The sequence below is a fragment of the Microplitis demolitor genome, chromosome 5, assembly GCF_026212275.2.
Source record: "Microplitis demolitor isolate Queensland-Clemson2020A chromosome 5, iyMicDemo2.1a, whole genome shotgun sequence".
Taxonomy (NCBI): Eukaryota; Metazoa; Arthropoda; class Insecta; order Hymenoptera; family Braconidae; genus Microplitis; species Microplitis demolitor.
In genome coordinates, this window is record NC_068549.1 from 14,861,163 (window position 1) to 14,882,502 (window position 21,340).

Below are 21,340 nucleotides of genomic sequence, written 5' to 3' on the forward strand. Positions count from 1 at the left end.
CTATCAACTTTTGGAGGTACCAACTGTTGGCGGCCAACTTGGTGTCCAGTTGCCGCTGCAAGTTTCTCGTCAGTTTCTCACCAACTTGGCTATCAGGGTTATTGTTTTCACCCCGATTCGCGAAAATTGGAATTCCAACAGATGTCGACATTTTGAGATTCTAGGAAACTATTCTGACTAGATTCAAGATGATGTCCGAGTGTATGTATGTATGTACGTACGTACGTATGTAAATATTCTGTAACTTTTGAACGGATAAACTGATTTTAATCGTCAGGGTGTCATTCGACGCGGCTTGTTAAATATTATAAGCACTGAAAATTTGAGTTAAATCGGTATGGTACGTTTGGAGATATTTCAAAAATGAAATTTTTTCAAAAATGTTTTTTTTGAATAACTTTTAATTTGCTCGATGGATTGATTCCGAAATCTAATCAGCTCTAAAACTTTCTAAGCCGCCTCGAATGCTACCCCAACCATCGAAATCGGTTCATTTGTTCAAGAGAAACCGTTAACGAAAGAATTAAAAAGAAATTGTTTTTTTTTTTAGTTTTTTTGAAATTTCTCAAAAACGTCTTGATAAATCAATTTAAAAATTTAATTAGCTCTAGAACTCAATAAAACGCGTCGATTTCCACCTCAACCGTCTCAATCGGTGAATTCGTTCGAGAGATATCGTTGTAGAAAAAATGGTAAACGTTATTTTTCAAAATCAAAGGTATACAAAAGTATTTTCGAGCTCGAAGAACTCAAAAATGTATTCTCAACAATGATTTCGAACTCAAGGAGCTCAAAAGCAGCGGGAAGTTTTAGGGCTGAACCGCAGAGTCAACTGACAACAATTTTTTTTATTTATTACAGTGCTTCCGTCTAAACTTATGATTCCAAACTTATCTATGTGGTCTCATGATATTTATCGATGTTCAAGTCAAATTAGAATGTATTTTGATTTCACAATACTGTGAATTGTGATACTTAAGTAATAAATATATATCCATAAAAATCAATATTCGTTTTATTTACTCAAAAATGAACCTATTAAGGAAAAAAAATAAAATTATGCAAAGAATAAATTATATAAGGCTATAAAAATTATAACAAAAAAAAAAATCGTTTTTTGAGATATCTAATTTTTACAGTAGATATCAAAACTGAAAATAATCTAATTTATACAAATGAATGGAAAATTTGCTGTAAAATTCAACATATATAAATATGCACGCACAGAAAATCTTCACATACACAACCAAAAGTTTGCAGACATAAAATCTTCACAAGTAAATACAATATATATGCACTATCGTTGAATGTAGAGACGTACGCTGAAAAGCATGATAAATTAGATTTTCACTTATATTTTCCATTGATTAATAACTAATTTACTAACTATTCAGATTGATGCTGTATATTAAGTTTATTCACAATATCAATATAGATTATTTTATATAAATTTCATAACGACAAGTACAATTAAAAGTTCATATTTTGTTTGATTGGATATTCATTTTTTTTTTGTAATAAATCTTAAATTTAAATGTTCCCGGGCATCTGGAAGGAGATCCCACTGCGTCACAAGTATTAATGCGCATGCGCGACATAGCTACACTGGTAATGAGATGTTAATTAATTAAAATTGATGATAAAAGGCGATAAGACGTTAATTACAATCAGCGCCAAGTATTCATACCGTACCTGGTTACAAGCGTACTTTTTACTTTTCTACTTTTAGTATTCTACCAGCATACATCTCTCTTAAATAGATTTCTATGCGAAAATATCAATATTAAATATATTTATGTTGCAAAATAATTCTATATAAAATTATCTCTGAGTAAATTTATTCTATTTAATATAAATATATACTAAAATAATTCATGTCCAAAATATCTCGATACTATATATCTCTATGAAAATAAAGTCTCTAGAAAATTTACTATAATATGATAGAATTAGGTGCTAACATATTTATATTATGAAATTTCTCCATAACTATACAATTCTCCTTAATATTTCTCTATTCTGCATATCTCTATGACAAAACAACTCTATGAAAAAATTTTTCTATTTTAAAATTTTTCTATGTTGACCAAAATCAGTTTCAACATTTCTCTATTAGAAAAAATAAACAAAGTTTTACGAATGATTTTGTATCTTACCACCAGTAATCGCGTGGCACTACCATTAAATTCCATCAACAATACAATAATAATGATAATAAATTATTATCTATATTTTTCTCAATTCATCTATAAATTGTCTTATTGAGGCTTGCTGAAGCTGGCCCTCATCAATATTGATTTTCACACTTTTTTAATTTTTCAATGCTCTAATCGTTTGTTTGTTATTGTCCGTCAATTGTTGTTGTTTGTTCGTTTATTGTTTATTTATAATTAATTAATTAAATCTTCAACCTCAACTTAGCCCCCCTTAACTTATCGTTATTTCAATTCTTCCTGTTATCAATCAATTAATATTCATTTTCGTTTGTTCTTTCATAATCTTCGTTTGTTCGATCATAATTAACGTCTTATCGCCTTTTATTATCAATTTTAATTAATTAACATCTCATTACCAGTGTAGCTATGTCGCGCATGCGCATTAATACTTGTGACGCAGTGGGATCTCCTTCCAGATGCCCGGGAACATTTAAATTTAAGATTTATTACAAAAAAAAAAAAATGAATATCCAATCAAACAAAATATGAACTTTTAATTGTACTTGTCGTTATGAAATTTATATAAAATAATCTATATATATATATATATATATTTTTTTTTTTTCGTTATTAATCGAGATATTTTAAGAAAATTCTTTATAATTATAAAAAATTACTAATATAATTAAAAAAAAAAAACAAATTTTAAATTTATTCCTACTTCCCGCCATTTTTTTGTTATTATTTTACTATTTCATAACAATAAATGAGCATTATGAGTCGTGCGCTTTTGGATTTTCCAAATTTTTTTTTTTTTTCAATTAACTATTAGTTTTTTGTTTTGTAACTTATGTGTAAATAATTAAATTTTTCAAATAATGTAAAAATTTTATTATGACAATAAAATATGTTAAATTATTAAAAAATATGTTAGTTAAATTATCTATTTTTTAAGAAAATATAAAATACAGTTATCAAAATAACAATCTTTAATGATAGTCGTAAATTTTAATGTCTTTATTTTTATTAAAAAATGTTTTAATAGAAATTTTATATGAATTTAAATTTTCTTATTCCGATCCCTACCCGCGTATAATGTTAGAGTTACCTTTCGAGATCTGCTTTACCTTCAGAGATATAAAAATTAAAAAAGTTGGTACCGCCGTATACTCTAGTATAAAGTTAATTTGGTATAATATACTGCTACCACTAAATCGCACGAGCATAAACTTCTACTTGCTACAACTTTTGATGCCACCAAGTATGTTGGCAACATACAATCGCTGACTCGAAATTATTGTAAACTTACATAAGGCTAGACAAAAATTCAACTGGCATTATAAGCAAACTGCTCTCAATTAATTTGACTCATTTTAAAAAAAGTATAAAATACTAGTGCATTTAATTATCGTTGTTTTAATAGATTAGTGACTATTTTTCATGATAGCAACAAATACACATGTAACATTTTATGTCTGACTTAATCACTGTATGCAAATACATAACATCTGTTCGATGTACAACTGTTCATAATTTGACACCTTTTTACATTACTAAGTCACCATCTCGTACTGCTACTATCAGCCATTTGTATTTAAAGGAAACAACATTAAATGCAACTGACTAAATACAAATCTGTCTCAAACATCCACTAGAAATAAATACAGTCATTATTAACATCATTTGACTCTTAACTATACCGGGAATAATATTCAATCGAAATACTTTTCGACTCGAAAGAACTTGTTGTTAGGACAAAAAGTTGGCACCCCTGTCAGACAATGACGTTAAGTTGATTGAAAGTTTCACTTGAAATTGACGGCAAGTTTTTTGTCAAGTTACATCCGTAGTTGACGGAAATTTGACGAAAAATTCAACGAAACTTTTGTACAGCAAACTTTTTTTTAAGCAAACTGTACTATTAGAGAAAATTTATGGGTCCGTCCATAACAAACACGGATACATATATGTACTTATTGGAATAGTATCGTATTTTTAGTCAACTGCTGTTAATATAGTTACTAGATAATTTGTGATCTTGTTTCCTCTGAAACGAAAATAAAACGAGTCTTTAAATTGTTTGTTTTATAATACTACAGATTTTTTTTTTATTCCTATAATTTTTATCTTTCTTTAAAACTAAATGTAAAGAAAGTTTTTTCAATTCTCATCTTACAAATGTGAAGTCGAAGAAGTTTATAATGGTGTATATAGATTCAACGTTTGTGAAGTGCGTTGACGCGCCGTTTTGTTATCCTTCATACGTCAACCATTTTGTAACCTTTATTTCTAATTTTTATGATCCCCTCCGAATGAAAAATAATGTAAAGTTGACGCTGCCCTGCTTACTCTTACAATTATTCGATAAAGTATTTTTGGTTAGGTTAATATTATGTGTGTATAGTATGTAATTTTATCGTGAGTGAAATTTACATCGCAGATAAATGAACTAGTATATAAACGAGTTTTTGGGGATTTTAAAAAGCCGACAAAATTGTTGGTGGTGAGTCGTAAAAATGAAGGAGTGATACAATAGAAAAAACATTTGAGGTAACGACTTAGGTAAATAGTCAATAAATTTTAATGAATCTAAATCAAAGAAAACATGGCTACTCATGATCATCTCGAAAAAGTTGTTACACAATAGGAGTGTGAATTGTTTTTTTTTTCTCTTAATGAATTTATAGATCATTGGTCGCCATCCCGTGTTGCATCGCCGGTTGTGGATATTATGCAACTTGTCACAATTGATAAATGTATCTCTATAACGTCTGTAGTCATAACCTATATAATATAACCTAGATTATGTCAACATTTCATTAAATTCAAAGTCAATTGTATGTTTCTCATTCACTACTTAAAGTTTTAATGATACTGAAATATTTTCGAAACAATACTTTTAAAGTGACAATCGCTGGCATAAAATTTCATCATTTGTAAAATTTTTCAATTTTTTTATTGTCGTTATTTTCAGTGATACCTGGGAAAAAAAGTATTTGTGACATCATGGAAGTCTCTAGTGATTTAACCCATCTTTGGGTAGAAGGTGTTGGAAATGTAATCCATGAAGAAGTGATATGTGGCCTAGAAGCTGACCTTGCTGACCAAGACAGTGAGGTCATTGGAGCTTGTGAAGAAGTGTGTGTTGAAGAGACTATTCAAACAATTGCTGATTCTCATTCAACGACGCACAATTTACCATCAGACACTGAAATATTAATGGTACCACAATCAAGTGATATAGAATCTATCTATATCGTACCCCAAGATCAAAGTCATGATTATTTAAATATACAAGTTACAGAAGAAGTCATCACTGATAATTGGGATCGTTCGGGACCAGATGACGGGTGAGTAATTTATTATTACATGGTGGCCACATTTCTGGAAAACTTAGAAATGTCAGGAAATTATGAATATAATGGAAAAATCAAGAAAAAGTCAGGAAATTTCGTCTCAAAGCTGGAAAAATTTTTGCTTTCTTTTTTTTTTTTTTGACTGAAAAAATTCGATAAATTTCTTTTTCTGTAAAAACTGTTCAAAAAGTCGCGTGGCGTAAATGCGATTGTAATATCATCTTGAAAAAAAATTAGTAGAAATTGATTCCAATAGTAAAAAAATGAAGCAGTTAAAAAAAAAGGATCTTCAAGCTATTAACATGCATATTGACAAGTTAAAAAACCAAAACCATTAAAAGTATCCATAAGTATTGAACTAATAAGTTTCACTATATTTATTATTCGCGTACTTTATCAATTTTTCATTCATATTCTATAAAACGTTCTTATTTATAAAACTTATTGTAGTGAAATTGCAAAGTTCATTTATATTTTATTATAGAGTAAGTTATATAAAAAACATAGATTTAAAATAAAAAATTATTCATTTAGTGCATAAAAAAAATCTATGATCATTGATAAATAATAAAATAAAGTTTCATTTAACGACAACGATTGATTATTCATTGAACTGACTTATCCCATTTTATATTGAATTAAATAAATATTTTTAATGATTTAATATAATTACATATAGTCAGGGAATTTTTTAATTATTTGACCGAAATACCTGGAAAGGTCAGGGAATTTCAGTTTTAGAAATCTGTGATCACCATGTATTATCTTCCATGACAAACAGCTTTACTTATTTAAATTTTATATTATATTTTTTAGAGTTGATATCCCTGAGACAAAAGTTTCGCATGATAATTTATTAGAGTACGATGACATGGAGATTCCGATTGAACAAGATCCTTACACTAATACACGACCTTATCCGTGTGATTTCTGTAGCCGAAGGTTCCGCAAGAAAGCAAATCTCATGAATCACATGACTTCACATCAAAACGATCGACCACATGGTTGTAATCTTTGTGGTGCGCGTTATGTTCGTAAATGTGATTTGATGAATCACTTGAAAACTCATGCATATGCACCTCCTCGTGATGGTTCAGATGATGATTTGAATGATGATGATACTCTTGCTTTAGAAGAAGAAGAAGATATTGTAAAGGGTCGTCGTAAAAAGATTCAGTCTTTTGTACCAAGAAAGCGAAAAAGTAATGCTACTGTTATAGCAAAACGTAACTTAGATACTGATGCTTTGAATAAATTAGATAAATTTGGTGGTAAATCTTATGAGTACATCGACGAAGATATGCACCTCGTGGATGAAATGACAACACGTGGAGCAAATGCAAAAGCTTCGAGCTCACGATGGACGGAATCACTGATAGTTGCAGATTCTCAGCCACCGCGATGGCCCATTGCCGATCCTACAAAACCTTATGTTTGTCAGTACTGTGGAATGGGATTCGCTCGCGAGAAAGCTTTAGCATCGCACTCTAGATTCCACGCTGGGGATAGTCCGTATGAGTGTTCTAATTGTAGTGATATGTTCTGGGATCCCAATGCTCTTCGTGATCACATGAGGGTCAAACACGGAATGCCATCAACTGACATAGAATACGATATAAATGAAACTTATGCTAATGAAGAAAGATTTGGACAATTCTATTGTGATGTATGTGCTGTTGCATTTGATCGAATCGATCTACTTAAGCGCCATCGTAAAATTCATGTCAAACAAGAGACAGAGGATGTAGAAGAAGAAGGATCAAATCAACATCATGTTTGCAATGTTTGTGGCGAATGGTTTGAAGAGGCACTCGCGCTTCTCGCACATGCTGAACTTCATGCCTCGAGATCACCGAGTCGTCGATGTCTTCTTTGTGGCGCGAGATGTCTTGATGATGCTGAAGTTGCTGAACATGTCCGTCAGAATCATGCAGATGATGCTCCACCAAATACATGTACACTTTGTGGCAAAACGTGTAAAGATAAACGAAGTTTATTGAAACATTCTTGGGTTCACAACGTTGATAAAACCTTCGGTTGCACCAAATGTGGAAAAAGTTTCCATAGTAAAGCTCGGCTTCGGCGGCATATGGTCTCGCATCGCAATAAAATGGTTGCTTGTGATGAATGTGGTGAAGAATTTCCTGATGGACGTGCTCTTGTCAGTCATCGTCACTCGCACAATAAAGAATTGGGTGGAAGAACATTCCCATGTCGAGAATGTGGTAAAACTTTTGGCAGTCGTAGTTCCCAGCAAATCCATATACGAATTCATACTGGCGAGAAACCGTATGGTTGTCGTTTTTGTTGGAAGGCTTTTGCTGATGGTGGAACATTGAGAAAACATGAAAGAATTCATACCGGTGAAAAACCGTATGGTTGTGCAATTTGTCCTCGAGCTTTTAATCAACGTGTCGTTCTTAGAGAACACGTGCGTGCCCATCATTCGGGCCCCGATCCAAAATATCACGGAACTTTAACGCCATTTTATTGCAAAGTTTGTGGCGGTTCATTTGCTACTTCTGAAGAAATTGTCCTTCATATAGTTCAGCATTGTGATGACAATACAGCACTCCGACGACAACCACAGGTTGGACCAAGAAAATATAAGCGAAGACGTAAACTTAAGCCTCATGAGTCTCCTCTTCCAGTTCTAACTTCAAAGTCGAATGAAAATTTTAATACACTAGAGCTGGGGTCAGAATCTGATGATAATACAAAAAGAAAGCTTGGAAGAAAAAACAAGCAAAATCGTTCAAATGTTGAAGAAGGATATCAGAATGTTTTAAAAAGTTTTGAAAGTTCTTTACAAAATATAAATTCGATTGTAAATAATTCAAAGACTTTAAGTTCAGCAAAATCAAAACTTGCGAAAAAGAAACTGAAGAAAGATGATAAGAAAGTTACTGAAACTCAATCACAGGCTCATCCTGGTCGACCGCGAATGATACATACCCAAAAAACAAGAGTACCTGTTGAATTAGGAACTGATGGAGCTAAAAAAGGACAGAAAACAAAAACTATGGTCACTCGAACACCCAAAGTTATGCCTGCCGAACATAAACTTGGGATATTTCCCGGTGGTGAAAGAAATCGTCCAAGAACTAAAAATGTCAGCTACCATAGTGATGGTAAATTTCAAATTACACCTGCGACATTTCCAAAGCCGAAAGAATCATCTGATGATCTTTCGACAGCAATACAATCAATTACTCCAGAAAACATAAAAATGGAATTAATCGCTTCGTCAAATAAATCATCAAATAATTATGAAAGTAACAATGGTAATATTGAAAGTATAGGCAGTAAACAAGAATCACTATCGAAAAAAAAAGTAATTGCTAAAGGTAAGCCTGGAAGACGAGCAGTAAAGCAAGTAACGATAAAACAAGAACCTCAAGAAGAACCTGAAGAGATAATTGAAGACGTACATAATAAAAATAACGAAGAATTCACATCATCAGCGATTTTCAATCAACCCGAAATCGATGGCAACAATATGGAAGTAGCATTTGAAGCCAATGTAATTGCAGATGAAGAAGAACATGAAGCAATACTTCCAGACTTGGATAATGTTAATCACACTGAAAACTTAACAAATAAAGTTAAATTAAGTGTAAAAGTTGAATCAACAACGCCGCATGAACATCTTATATCGAATGTTACTGATGATGTTCCTGAAACTATTATACCCGATGCTATTGAATACACATGTGAAATGTGCTCTGCCGTATTTTCAAGCCGCAATGAGCTTTTAAATCACGTACCTATACACATTTGATTTGATTTGTACGTTTAAACGTTCTGAAGTTTCATCTATACTAGTTTTATCAGTGCAGGTTTGTTTTGTTGTTTTTTTTCATTACGAGAATTTATATACACATATATGAATTAGGGTTTGTTGAAAAGCAACTTTTTTTTGGGTACCACCAGAAATTGATGAGAAATGTCAAAATAAAAATTTTATCAGAAGATCGGCTCTTAAATTCAAGTTTTAGAGGTAGCTTATCGCGATTTTTGATTTTCCATTTAAATAACATGAAAAATTTTTTTTTAAGTTTGGAATTTTATCGCTTACCAGGAAATCAGTGTATTGCAAAAATCAATAAATATTTTTGTTGAAAATTGTACGCTCTACAAAAAATGTCTTGTCTTTTTTCGATAAATTTAATTTTTCAAAAGTTATTGAAGGTCAAAGTTAGATTCATAATAAATTGTAGTATTATTTGGCTTTTTCGGCGAAACTATCAGAATTATCTTAAAATGTTATGAGACCTTTCTTATAGATCATTTCATGTCCTACAAATTATTTCTTATCAAGTTTCCAAAATTTTTGAAAGTTCTTTAGTTATGTGCGTTAAAAGTAAGTAAATAACATCGACCAGAATACGATTTCTTGGAACACATTGACATTCAAATGCAAATACCTAAAGAGCTTTCAGGAATTTTGAAAACTTTGTCGAAAATAAGTTGTAGACAATGATATGATCTACAAAAAATGGTCATATAATATTTGACGATAAGTTTGATAGTTTTGCCGGAAAAGTTAAATTATACTAAAATTTACTATGAATCCAACTTTGACCTCAAATAATGTTTTAAAAATTTAATTTATCGAAAAATGATAAGACATTTTTTGTAGTGTTCAATTTTCAACAAAAATATTTATTGATTTTTCCGATACACTGATTCCCCGGTGAATGATAAAATTTCAAACTTAAAAAAAAATTTGTCCCATGTTATTTAAATGAAAAATAGAAAATTGCGATGAGCTACCTCTGGAATTAGAATTTAAAAACCGATCGTCTGACAGAATTTTCATTTTGACATTTCCTATCAATTTTTAATGGTATGAAAAAAAAAAAAAAAAAATGTTGATTCTCAACACACCCTAATATATATATATTGTAGGAGTCATTAGAAAAGTACGTAAACTAACTTATAGAAAAGGTAAAGGACAAAAAAATTTTCTGCTCGTTATTTTATTAATTAAATTTTTTTATGGGATTCAAGTAAGTTTTTCTGATGAAAGTTTAACTTTTTTTTCGTTTACTATAATGTTAATAACACTAATAATAAAAGAACTTTCAAACTTTGTATTTGTCATAGTTTATTCATTTTTCAATGATTTGAAATATATGCTTGCTATTTTTTTTTATCAAGGCTGTATACAACATTTGTGTATAGTTAATTATAACTAAAATTTTGATGTTCCGATGAGTTCAATATCTTATGTTATGAAAGCGAATAAACTTGTACATTTGTTCATAAATACAAGCATTGAATAATAGACAAATATGAATAAGTAATTTCATAAGTGGATTTAGATTAAAAAATAGACCTTTATTATATGTCTCAAGTACGGTTTATAAAGTGAGGTGGAAAAAATTGATTGCGCTTCTTACTTTTTGTAAAGTTGATGAAATATCTATAATTTTCTTGACTTTTATTTATTTTTCAAAATGCTAATGTATGAGAAATCAATTATTATTATGGTAAAATCTTACAAAAAATTGAAAATCTATATTTCGGAAGATGTAATTTTTTTTAGCTCTGAAAAATTTAGTTAAACTAATGTACAATTAATGCAATTAACATTGTATCGGGTAAATTATAAGAATATAAAACATAATCTAAAAGAAGTCTTTTCTTTTTTTTGTTTCGTTATTGAATTCAATTAATCTTTAATTTATATATATTATTTTTTACATCATTTCATTTCCCGCTTCCTTTAATTGCTGCGAAATAAATTGAAAGAAAATTATGGCTACTAATTACGAACATTCCGTTTCATAATATATATTTAATTAATTTAATTGAATGTAAATGTGAAATTAATGTAGACAATATAATCTTGTTTGCGCAACTTTATACTATTTATAATTATAAATTTGTGTCAATCATTTGTTTCAATCATGAGCGTGATATCTATAGCTCTATTTCTATCATATGTAAAATGATAAATTTGAAAATTCGTTTATGATAAATCAAACATTAATTATAATTATAAAATAAAATTTTGCCTTAATTGTATAACGAATATAATGATTTGAGATAAAATATAAATCATTACTGATATCAAAGTTATTGGCATGGAAAAAAATATGTACATAAAAATTCATATAAGCTATGTATTTGGATACTTAAAACAATTTAATGCTTCTTTGATATATAAAATGGATAATTTTGGTTTTATAATAGTGACAAACAAAATAATAAATTTTTACAAACATTTAAGAATTGAAAAAATATCTTTCATAATTAATCGCTTTGATAAATATATATTTTAAAAAATAATATTTTCAAAAACTAGCTATTAGAAGAATAAAACAGTTCATGATATATTAATTAGATTGTAATAAAACCATAAGTTTGTAAGTAATTAATTATTTTAATTTCACAAATGATGTTAAAAAAAGTAATCGATAGTGAAGAGTAAGCTATGTTATATTGTAGAATTTTAATCAATATTAATATATATATAAATTTTAAGTTAAATATAATTTTATTATCGTTGAAGTAAAAAATTCTATAAGTACAGTAGTAATGTAATCTATAGAATTATCTTTAAATTAGAAAATATAATGAAAAATGATTTGAAATAAAATATGTATGAAGATAATGTTAGTTTAAAATTGAATAAATAATAATAACAAGAACAAAAATTTTCAAATTATAATTAAATTAAATAGTGGATTGCACGTATTACATGGTGGCCACATTTCTGAAAAACCTGGAAAAGTCAGGGAATTTCGCCACAAAGCTGGAAAAATTTTTGCTTTCTTTTTTTTTTTTGACTGAAAGAATTCGATAAATTTCTTTTTCTGTAAAAACTGTTCAAAAAGTCGCGTGGCGTAAATGCGATTGTAATATCATCTTGAACAAAAATTATTAGAAATTGATTCCAACAGCAAAAAAATGAAGCAGTTAGAAAAAAAGTCAGTAGAAACCAATCGTCAGGATCTTCAAGCTATTGTCATGCATATTGACAAGTTAAAAAACCAAAACCATTAAAAGTATACATGAGTATTGAACTAATAAGTTTCACTATATTTATTGTTCGCGTACTGCATTAATTTTTCATTCATATTCTATAAAACGTTCTTATTTATAAAATTTATTGTAGTGAAATTGCAAAGTTTATTTATATTCTATTATAGAGTAAGTTATATAAAAAACATAGATTTAAAATAAAAAATTATTCATTTAATGCATAAAAAAACCTACACTGATAGAAGGATTTTTTAATATTTAATAAGCCTTATTAACTGTTAATAAATGATTTTTTAACATGAGATGATTTAATAAATATTTATTAGCAGTTAGTAAATCATTTATTAAATGCGATTTATTAACAGTCAATAAATATTTATTAACAGTTAACAAATATTTAGTAATAATTGATAAATCATTTATCAAAGACAATTAATTAACTATTAATAAATATTCGTTAATTGTTAATAAATATTTATTAACTGTTAATAAATCATTTATTAAGAAAGTTGAATAAAAAGTAAGCATAAAAGCTTTACTTTGACACTTTTTTTAACCTCAGAACTTCAATAAATAATAAAATTTAATTAGATGAGATAGATTTATAGTTTCCTTATAGAAAAAATAGAGAAAATGAAATGAATCATATAAAAATTGTTGTAATAAATTACAGTTTTTTTTTGCGGTGAAAATTATTAGGGTAATATAAATTGAAAGAATTTAAAATGTAAATTAAAAATATTTATAATTAATATTCGTTTCATTAAAATTTTTTTATTTTTTTTTAACAAATATGCAAAAAATATAATATGTATGATGGTAAATTAATAATTACATAAATATAACTTAAATCAAGTCACGACGAGAAAAAACATGAACTCTGCTTGATGTTACATGAATTTCATTTCATCTCTATTATTTTCTATGATTCCTTCGGAGTATCTAAATCAGTTATATCATGCTTTACAGAAAAATAAGAAAAACTATTCAACTAAAATGATAATAATTTTTATATTAATAAGTTTCAAGGTTTCCGATATGTATGAAGACTTTAATCTTATTCGTTTGTTTGTACTGACTCATCAACATTGGGTATAGTTCACCTAGACCCCATGAATTTACCAACACATTCATTTCAATCAATTTTTAAAAAACTTTATGGGCCACTTTAACCTTTTTTATTTAAAATTCGCCACAAAAATATGTGTTTATGTTCAGTATTCAGTATCATATCTTTGTTAAGAAGGGTTATAGCGTTATTTCTTTATGAACGATCTTCACGGTGCACCGTAAAAAAGACACATTCACTCGAAAAATAATTTATTAACTGTTAATAAATATACTTTTATTCCAAAGAAATATTTATTAAATGTTAACAAATATTAATTTGTATTTAATAAATGAAATTATTGCACCCAAACAAATAAATTTATTAACATTTAATAAATTCTTTTATCAGTGTATGATCATTGACAAATAATAAAATAAAGTTTCATTTATCGACAACGATTGGTTATTCATTGAACTGACTTATCCCATTTTATATTGAATTAAATAAATATTTCCAATGATTTAGTATAATTACATATAGTCAGGGTATTTTTTAATTATTTGACCGAAATACCTGGATAGGTTAGAGAATTTCAGTTTCAGAAATCTGTGGTCCCTATGTATTATCGAACATGATCAAGTGACTTTATTTATTGTTATACGTAAATGTCTTATTTATCTTCTGTTTCGAATAGTATTTTATTCAATAAGTGTGTCGTACTAATGTCCAGTTGTGAGTCTTCTTTAGAATTAGTTAATCCTCTAAAGATTAAAAGGCATTAACATCACATGATATTCTGAATGGATGAGTAACGGATGAAATCTTATGTAAATTTATTATATTTAAAAAATAATTCTCACTTATAACTTATTTTATTTGTCTACATTAAGGAATATAATCACAAATTCCATAAATTTCTCTTTCAAATCCCATTGTGATAACAGAACCAAGTATTAAAACTGCTCCAACAATACTGGTTGAGTTAGGTATGTCACCAAAAAAGTATATTTGAATAATATATGCTAATATAATATCCAGAGAACGTGTGACGGATACTTTACCAGCTCCTTCAATTTTCAAAGCTTTCGTGACCAATACTTGGCCACAAAGCCCGGTTGCAGCAACCAAAAGTATGAGACTCCAAGTTATCCAATCATTGGGAAACGCCTGGATATGTTGATGAGCTTCCGAGATGAAGAAAAAGAAAAGAATAGATGAAATGAGAATCCACATTGAAATATTAAGAACAACAACAGCGTAATAAATTTCTGAGCATTTCCTCATTATAACTATATTCAATGCTGTGAATAAAGCTGCAAGAATAGCACATATATAACCCATAACATCATATGATTCCGCTTCGTTTACCTGTTGAAATTTAAAAAGTAATTATGTGTGTATCAATTATAGTAGATAATAAATTACTATGTAGTTAGAGAAATCATTGTTTTATTACCTGAAAAATAAATGGAGGTTTAAATACTAAAATAACGCCGGCAAAAAGTATACAAATTACGAATATTCGAAGAACTCCGCATGGTTCTTTAAGAAAAATAAACGATAATATTAAAACAATGACTGGAGAACTGAAGATAATAGTAGTTGCATCACCAAGTGGCAATTTTCGAAAACTGTAATATAATAGTGCCAAAGTCATCCCTCCAACCATTCCCTTTAAAAAGATATTTGGTTAATGAGTAATAACATTTAAAATGAAAGCCCCATATAACAATCTTGTTCGAGGCTTGAGCAAGCCTGGTCTCAAGTTCGATAGATGTCAGTGTCTTTTCTTACTTATGTGTCTTGCTGCAGATATTTGTGACCAGATTCCAATAGCAAGTCTAGTGCAAGCTTTCCACAAGAAATTCGTGCCAGATTATAACTCATGTCTGGAGAAAGACTATAGTTGAAAATAGTTACGCATGGCTTGTTCAAGATCTGCTCAAGGCTCAAAATTGATTTTGAGCTTTGAGCAAGCGATGCGTAAGTACCTGTCGTAAGTTACTGGTACAAGAAATGCGCCCGAAACATTTCAAATGCACCGTACCTAAGATATCTTCAATATTGTTGTGTAGAATGCTTTGAGCAAGTCATGCACAAGTCTTGATGACGATTTCTTACTATATGATCTAGCGCAAGACCCATACGTAGAAAAAGACACTAGTGACCAGGGGTTTTGCTCAAGGCACTGGCACTAGAATTTTGCTCAAGCATGTGTTACTTGGGATACACATAATAATTGATGGAAGAAATATTTTACTTCATAGAATGAATTCAGGTGAACGAATCTTATTAAATAAAACTTACTTGAAAATTAAGCAGCAATCGGGATCCTTTCGGACCGAGTAAATTTTTACCGCGTCGAAGAGCAATGAAAAGCGTGATAATTATTTGTAGTACTGCACGAATGCTAAGTAATACCATGGGATCAACATTTTCAACAGCTTTCACAAGTCCTGAACTTATAGTAAAAAATGCACCAGATATGAATGCAAGTAAAATACCGAACCACTGAGTACCATTACGATAAGACTCGATGTTATTTTCAAACTGTTCAGTGTGTTGATAAGCTGGATGAATACTATTATATGAAGTCGTTGATTCGATATTGAATTTCATATTTTGTTTGATCGTTAGTTTCAGGACGCTGAGAAGATACTAAATTAATAAAGCTGTTTATTATACAAGTATAATCATCGTATTTTATATTTTCATGATTAACATATTAATATACACTGCAGAAGTTTAAAGAGGATTATAATGACGTTGGCGGGTAACTAAATATTTAAAGTATATGAATAAAAATTAGTTAGAACAGTATTATGTAATGAATACTTTCATATGAAAATAAATCAAGATTTAAAAAAATTTTAATAACAATGTTATGCATTGATCTTTAACTTTTCATACCACCTGTATTAAAACTGCGAGTTCCAATATCTATTTAGCTCATCGGAATAAGCCTATTTCAGACCAATGCGTTTGGCTGCCCGTGAAAATGAATCATACATGGCCATGCTTGAATGCTCCATACATGGCCATGTATGAAATTTGGCCATATATAACCATACATAACTTGATACGGTCATGTATGACTTGATTTGACTATGTATAGAAATTTTAACTAAATTTAAAAAAAATTTTTTTTTTTTTAACCCTTCGTAGGTAGCGTGTTTTTTCCGAACTAAGTCGGTCGCATGGTGAGCGCTCCGTTGCCGTGTTAAAACGTACGCGCCGTTGCCAAATTAACCGAATAGTAGATTATTTTTATCACACGTGACATTATTAAATTTAACATAATTAATTTGACATCTAGGACCAGATTATAAAATTATAATTAAATTCAATCTTTGATTAAAAAAATTGATCAAAAAGAAAGATTAAAAAAACATAATTTAAAAAATTGACATTCATTGCTTTTTTTTCAATTTGTTTATCTGAAAATTTTTTTGTTTTTTAACTTCCCGCTAAAAAAATCGACGATTTTCAAAAAATTCGGGAAGTTATTGGTTTCACCCTGATTTTTAAAAATCGGGTTTTCATCATATGTTGACGTTTGAAGGTGCGAGAATGCTATCCAGACATTTTCAGAGCGATGCCTGTATGTGTGTGTGTGTGTGGATGTAAACCTCTCATATCTTTTTAAAATAGATTCTGAGATATTAAGGAAATACGAAAAAAAAAATTTTTTTTTTTTTTTTTGTTTTTTTTTTGGATATTTTGAATACTGTCGGATCGATCAATTCCAAAATCTAATCAGCTTTAGAACTCGATAAAAGCTTTCGATTGCCGCGAAGAACGTCTCAATCGGATAATCTGTTCGAAGATATCGTCGACGAAAGAAATCGTAGAAAACGGTTTTTTGCGAATATCGTCGTAATGGTCGAATCAATCATTCACAAAATTTTATCAGCTCTAGACCTTAATAAAACGCACCGATTGCCACCTCAAGCGTCTCAATGGGATACTCCATTTGAGATATATCGTCAACGAAAGAATGAAAAAAAATCGTTTTTTTTTCGTTTTTAGTGAATATTTCGGAAACTATCGAATCGATCAATTCCAAAATGTAATCAGCTCAAGAACTCGATAAAAGCATTCGATTGCTGCAAAGAACGTCCCAATCAGATAATTCGTTCGAAAGACATCGTCGACGGAATAATAAATGTAAAATCTGTATCTGCTTTTTTCATTGAATAACATCATAACTACTGAAAAACATAACTCAAAACTAATATGCTCTTCTTTATGTAACTCATTGGAAGTGACTGCTTTAAAATCATCATGTTCGCTCGTACTACGATATACTTACATGACATAAATACAATGTATCACGTAAACTTATTTTGGAGCTAATTATTGAACATAATTGTGAATAAATATGTAAAAAACGCTTATTTTTTAATTATTTTGGATTCTAAATTTTTAAATTTTAATATAATACGTAACTCTTTTTGAGCTTGAAAAGCTTATAAAAAAAAGAGAAACAAATATTTTCGAGCTCGAAAATGTATTTATACTAATGTTTTCGAGATCTTAGAGCCGAAGTTCCGGGGCTGGCCCGCGGGCCGAACTGATGCCCAGATTTTCTTTATTTAAATAATTAGTAATATATAAATCCAGACATTTGTTAATTTTAGTATGATGTATTATACAATAATTTACTTACCATTTTTATTATTATTTTTAGATAAATAATATTTAATACGAGTGTAATTATTACATTATTTTAAACAAATTACATAAGTTATTATAATATAAACAGTAAAATTTAACCTCAACATTACTTTATTTTTGTACCTCACATGCGGTAAAATAGATTGAAATAGTGGCGGTAACGACATTCGGCAACAGCGTAGTTAGGAAATCTCCCGGAGGCTCACTCGCACCGGACGGCATAGCGCCGCCAGGTTCCGAAAATTATTTTTTTAAATTACTTTGTATACATCTTTATGCTTATTAACAACGTCACAATTTTCAGAAAGGTTAAAAGAATGCCCTTATTTTTTTTTCTGCCCTCCAGTCGTAAAGTGGCAACTTTCGGGCCGCTGCCCTGAACGAAGTTGCAACTTTCCAGCTACGTCGAGCAGAAAAATAGTGTGTGCACCTTGGCCAGTAAAAAAGAAAGCCTCAGACCACATGTTTGTCAGCCTCAGCCAACAATTACATGTGATCTGAGACTTTCCTTATTTTACTGGCCTAGGTATGTAATGTACTTTTAAGAATTATCAATGAACTCAATTTCGAGAAAAAAAAAATTGCAAAAAAGGCGAGGCCGCACTCATTATACGACCTACGAAGGGTCAATTATTTTGGCGACGCAGAGATTATCAGATATGCGAATAATTGGATTCCTAATCGAATTGAAAATTTTTAATTCAGAGAAAAAACTCTAAACTTACTAATGACCGCACCCGCTTCAGTAGGATTCGAACCCGGGATCTTTCGTACGAGAGACCGACGCTTTGCCGACTAGGCTATGCAACCGACAGTTACAACGAAGTTTAGTTGTCCTACGTAAGATTGAAAGAATGTAATCACTTTCGAAAAAGCAAAATATAATCATCAATATGCTATAGTGATATCGAAAAAATTTCCTATTTTTTGTACACTACAACATCCTGTTTATAAGTATTTGTAATAGTCAGGCAAATTTTTTATATAAGAAATCTGTATGTCTATATATAGCCATATATGTCCATGTATGAACTATACACAGTCATGCATGGTCATATATGTTTCATTTTCACAGGTAAATCTATGGTTGAAATTATGTTCAATATAGTTTAACAGATTTCTATTTTAAGACATGTATATCATACACGGAAAAAACAATATATGTAGTAATGGCAACTCTCTGGGATAGTGCTGAGTTCTTTCTGTAAAAGAAAAATTTCAAACAGCACTGTATGCTATCTAGACTGTATTCACTACTGTCCGGAAACGAAATTTTTTTCTTTGATTTTCCCTCGAAAATCTGAAAAAAAATTTTTTTTCATCTATTTTAAATGGGAAAAAAACTTGTAAATCGCCAGCTCAATTTTTGAGATATCGAGCTGATTTTTTAGAAGGATTTTTTTTTAGGTCCCAAAGATACTTTTGAGACTATGAAGCCTGAAAAAAAAAATTATTTTTGACACACCCTAATAGTCACACGTTTCTATGTATGCCCATATATGCCCATACATGGACTAGAAACGGCCATATATGTTTAATAAATTACGAACATGCATGGTCATGTATTGTCATACATAGCCTCGTATGGCTATATATGCCCATACATGACTATGTATGACCATGTACGTCCATACTGGACCATATACGACCATATATGGTCATATATGTTTAATTAATCAAGGGCATATATGAGCATATATAGTCATACAAAACTAAGTATGGCCATGCATGGCCTTGTATGATTCATATATGGTCATGCATGACTATATTAAAAAATTTGTATGGCCATATATGATCCATGTATGGCAATATATGCTTCATACATGAACCATATAGGCCATGCATGGCCATGTATGATTCATTTTTCACGAGTGGGTAAAAAAAAGTTAGTTCTTTTCCTACAGAAAAAAAAAATCTGGACAGCGGTTGGCCCTGCAGGCCAGCTCCAAAACTTTTCGTTCTTTTCGAGCTCCTTGAGCTCGAAAACATTGTCGTGAATACGCTTTCGAGCTCGAAGAAAGTTTTGATTGCAATTATTTTTAATGAGCTCTTCAAGCTCAAACAAGTTACGTTGTGTGCTCAAGTTTAATAATTTAAGAATTAAAAATAATTAATGAACAAGTGTTTTTTAAATTTTTATTCTTGATTATGCATAAGACCCTATATTTCGATTTATAGCACTTCTCATAGAACTCATTCATTCTTATGAAATTTCTATGGGAATTAATGGCAATCTATTGGATTCTATGAGATTTTCGAAACAGGGGAAATTCCGATTTTCGAAAGTCGAGGTGAAACAATAACTTCCCGAGTTTTTCGAAAATCATCGATTTTCTTAGCGGAAAATTAAAAATAAGTGTAAAACAATGTATTTTATCGAGAAAAAAATTTGTACCACATGAAATTTTAGTTAATTTTATTAAAGGAGCCCTGCCACATGTCAATCGGTTCCGAGCTTACAGTAAGATTTCCCAGATAAACAAAAGGTCTTATCACGTAACGGATTCCTAGTAAGATCTTAGTGACATCTGACACAAAAGTTACATGGGTAGCCGAAAGGAAATTTTCGATTCAGTGTCTTGCTGGTTGGTACAATAATTCATCGAAATTGGATTGACCTTCGAATACATTTACAGGTATTTAATTTATACCGATGCCCTAAAATTTCTTTTCGAACACCGGATAAATCCCTGAGGAATTCTTATAAAGCTCCTGCAGAATCCCAGTCGATTTCTAGCGGAAAAGTACATGAATATTCAATGAATCATTCTTAAAATAAAAAATAAAAATTCTTGATTCAGTTTCCTACCGATAATTCAACGGAGTTTAAGTGGTTTTTAAATAAATTCAATAGGTTTTTCATTCATACCGATGTCCTAAAATTTCTTCTTGAACACCAGATAAATTTTCTGGATGGATTCATATAAAGCTCCGGTAGAATTCCAGCTGGCTTCTAACGGAAAATTAAATGAACATTCAGTGATTTATTTTTATAGTAGAAAAATTAAATTTTTGATTTAATCTACTGCCAATAATTTCACCGGAGCTTAATAAGAAGCCCTCCTGAATTTATCCGGTGTTCAAGACGAAATTTTAGCACATCAGTG

At 29.9% G+C, this 21,340-nt stretch overlaps 2 protein-coding genes across 4 annotated transcripts; one reads left to right on the top strand and one right to left on the bottom strand.

The window, feature by feature from the left end:
* Nucleotides 1–4,119: 4,119 nt before the first annotated feature.
* On the top strand, nucleotides 4,120–11,727 carry LOC103574259 (zinc finger protein 729). Of its 3 annotated transcripts, none has more exons than XM_008553669.3 (3): nucleotides 4,120–4,718; nucleotides 5,131–5,506; nucleotides 6,329–11,727. In XM_008553669.3, the coding sequence occupies exons 2-3, from the start codon at nucleotides 5,163–5,165 to the stop codon at nucleotides 9,291–9,293; spliced, it is 3,309 nt and encodes a 1,102-aa protein (XP_008551891.1). In that variant the 5' UTR covers nucleotides 4,120–4,718; nucleotides 5,131–5,162; the 3' UTR covers nucleotides 9,294–11,727. The 3 variants fall into 3 exon arrangements, with proteins under 3 accessions (XP_008551891.1, XP_008551892.1, XP_008551893.1); XM_008553670.3 differs by having other exon boundaries at nucleotides 4,120–4,706; XM_008553671.3 differs by lacking the exon at nucleotides 4,120–4,718 and adding an exon at nucleotides 4,753–4,993.
* Nucleotides 11,728–13,126: 1,399 nt separating this feature from the next.
* On the bottom strand, nucleotides 13,127–18,278 carry LOC103574258 (solute carrier family 35 member G1). Its single transcript, XM_008553667.2, has 4 exons — nucleotides 18,226–18,278; nucleotides 15,864–16,214; nucleotides 15,013–15,228; nucleotides 13,127–14,924 (listed from the first exon to the last, which is right to left on the bottom strand). The coding sequence occupies exons 1-4, from the start codon at nucleotides 18,226–18,228 to the stop codon at nucleotides 14,442–14,444; spliced, it is 1,053 nt and encodes a 350-aa protein (XP_008551889.2). The 5' UTR covers nucleotides 18,229–18,278; the 3' UTR covers nucleotides 13,127–14,441.
* Between the last annotated feature and the right edge of the window lie 3,062 nt (nucleotides 18,279–21,340).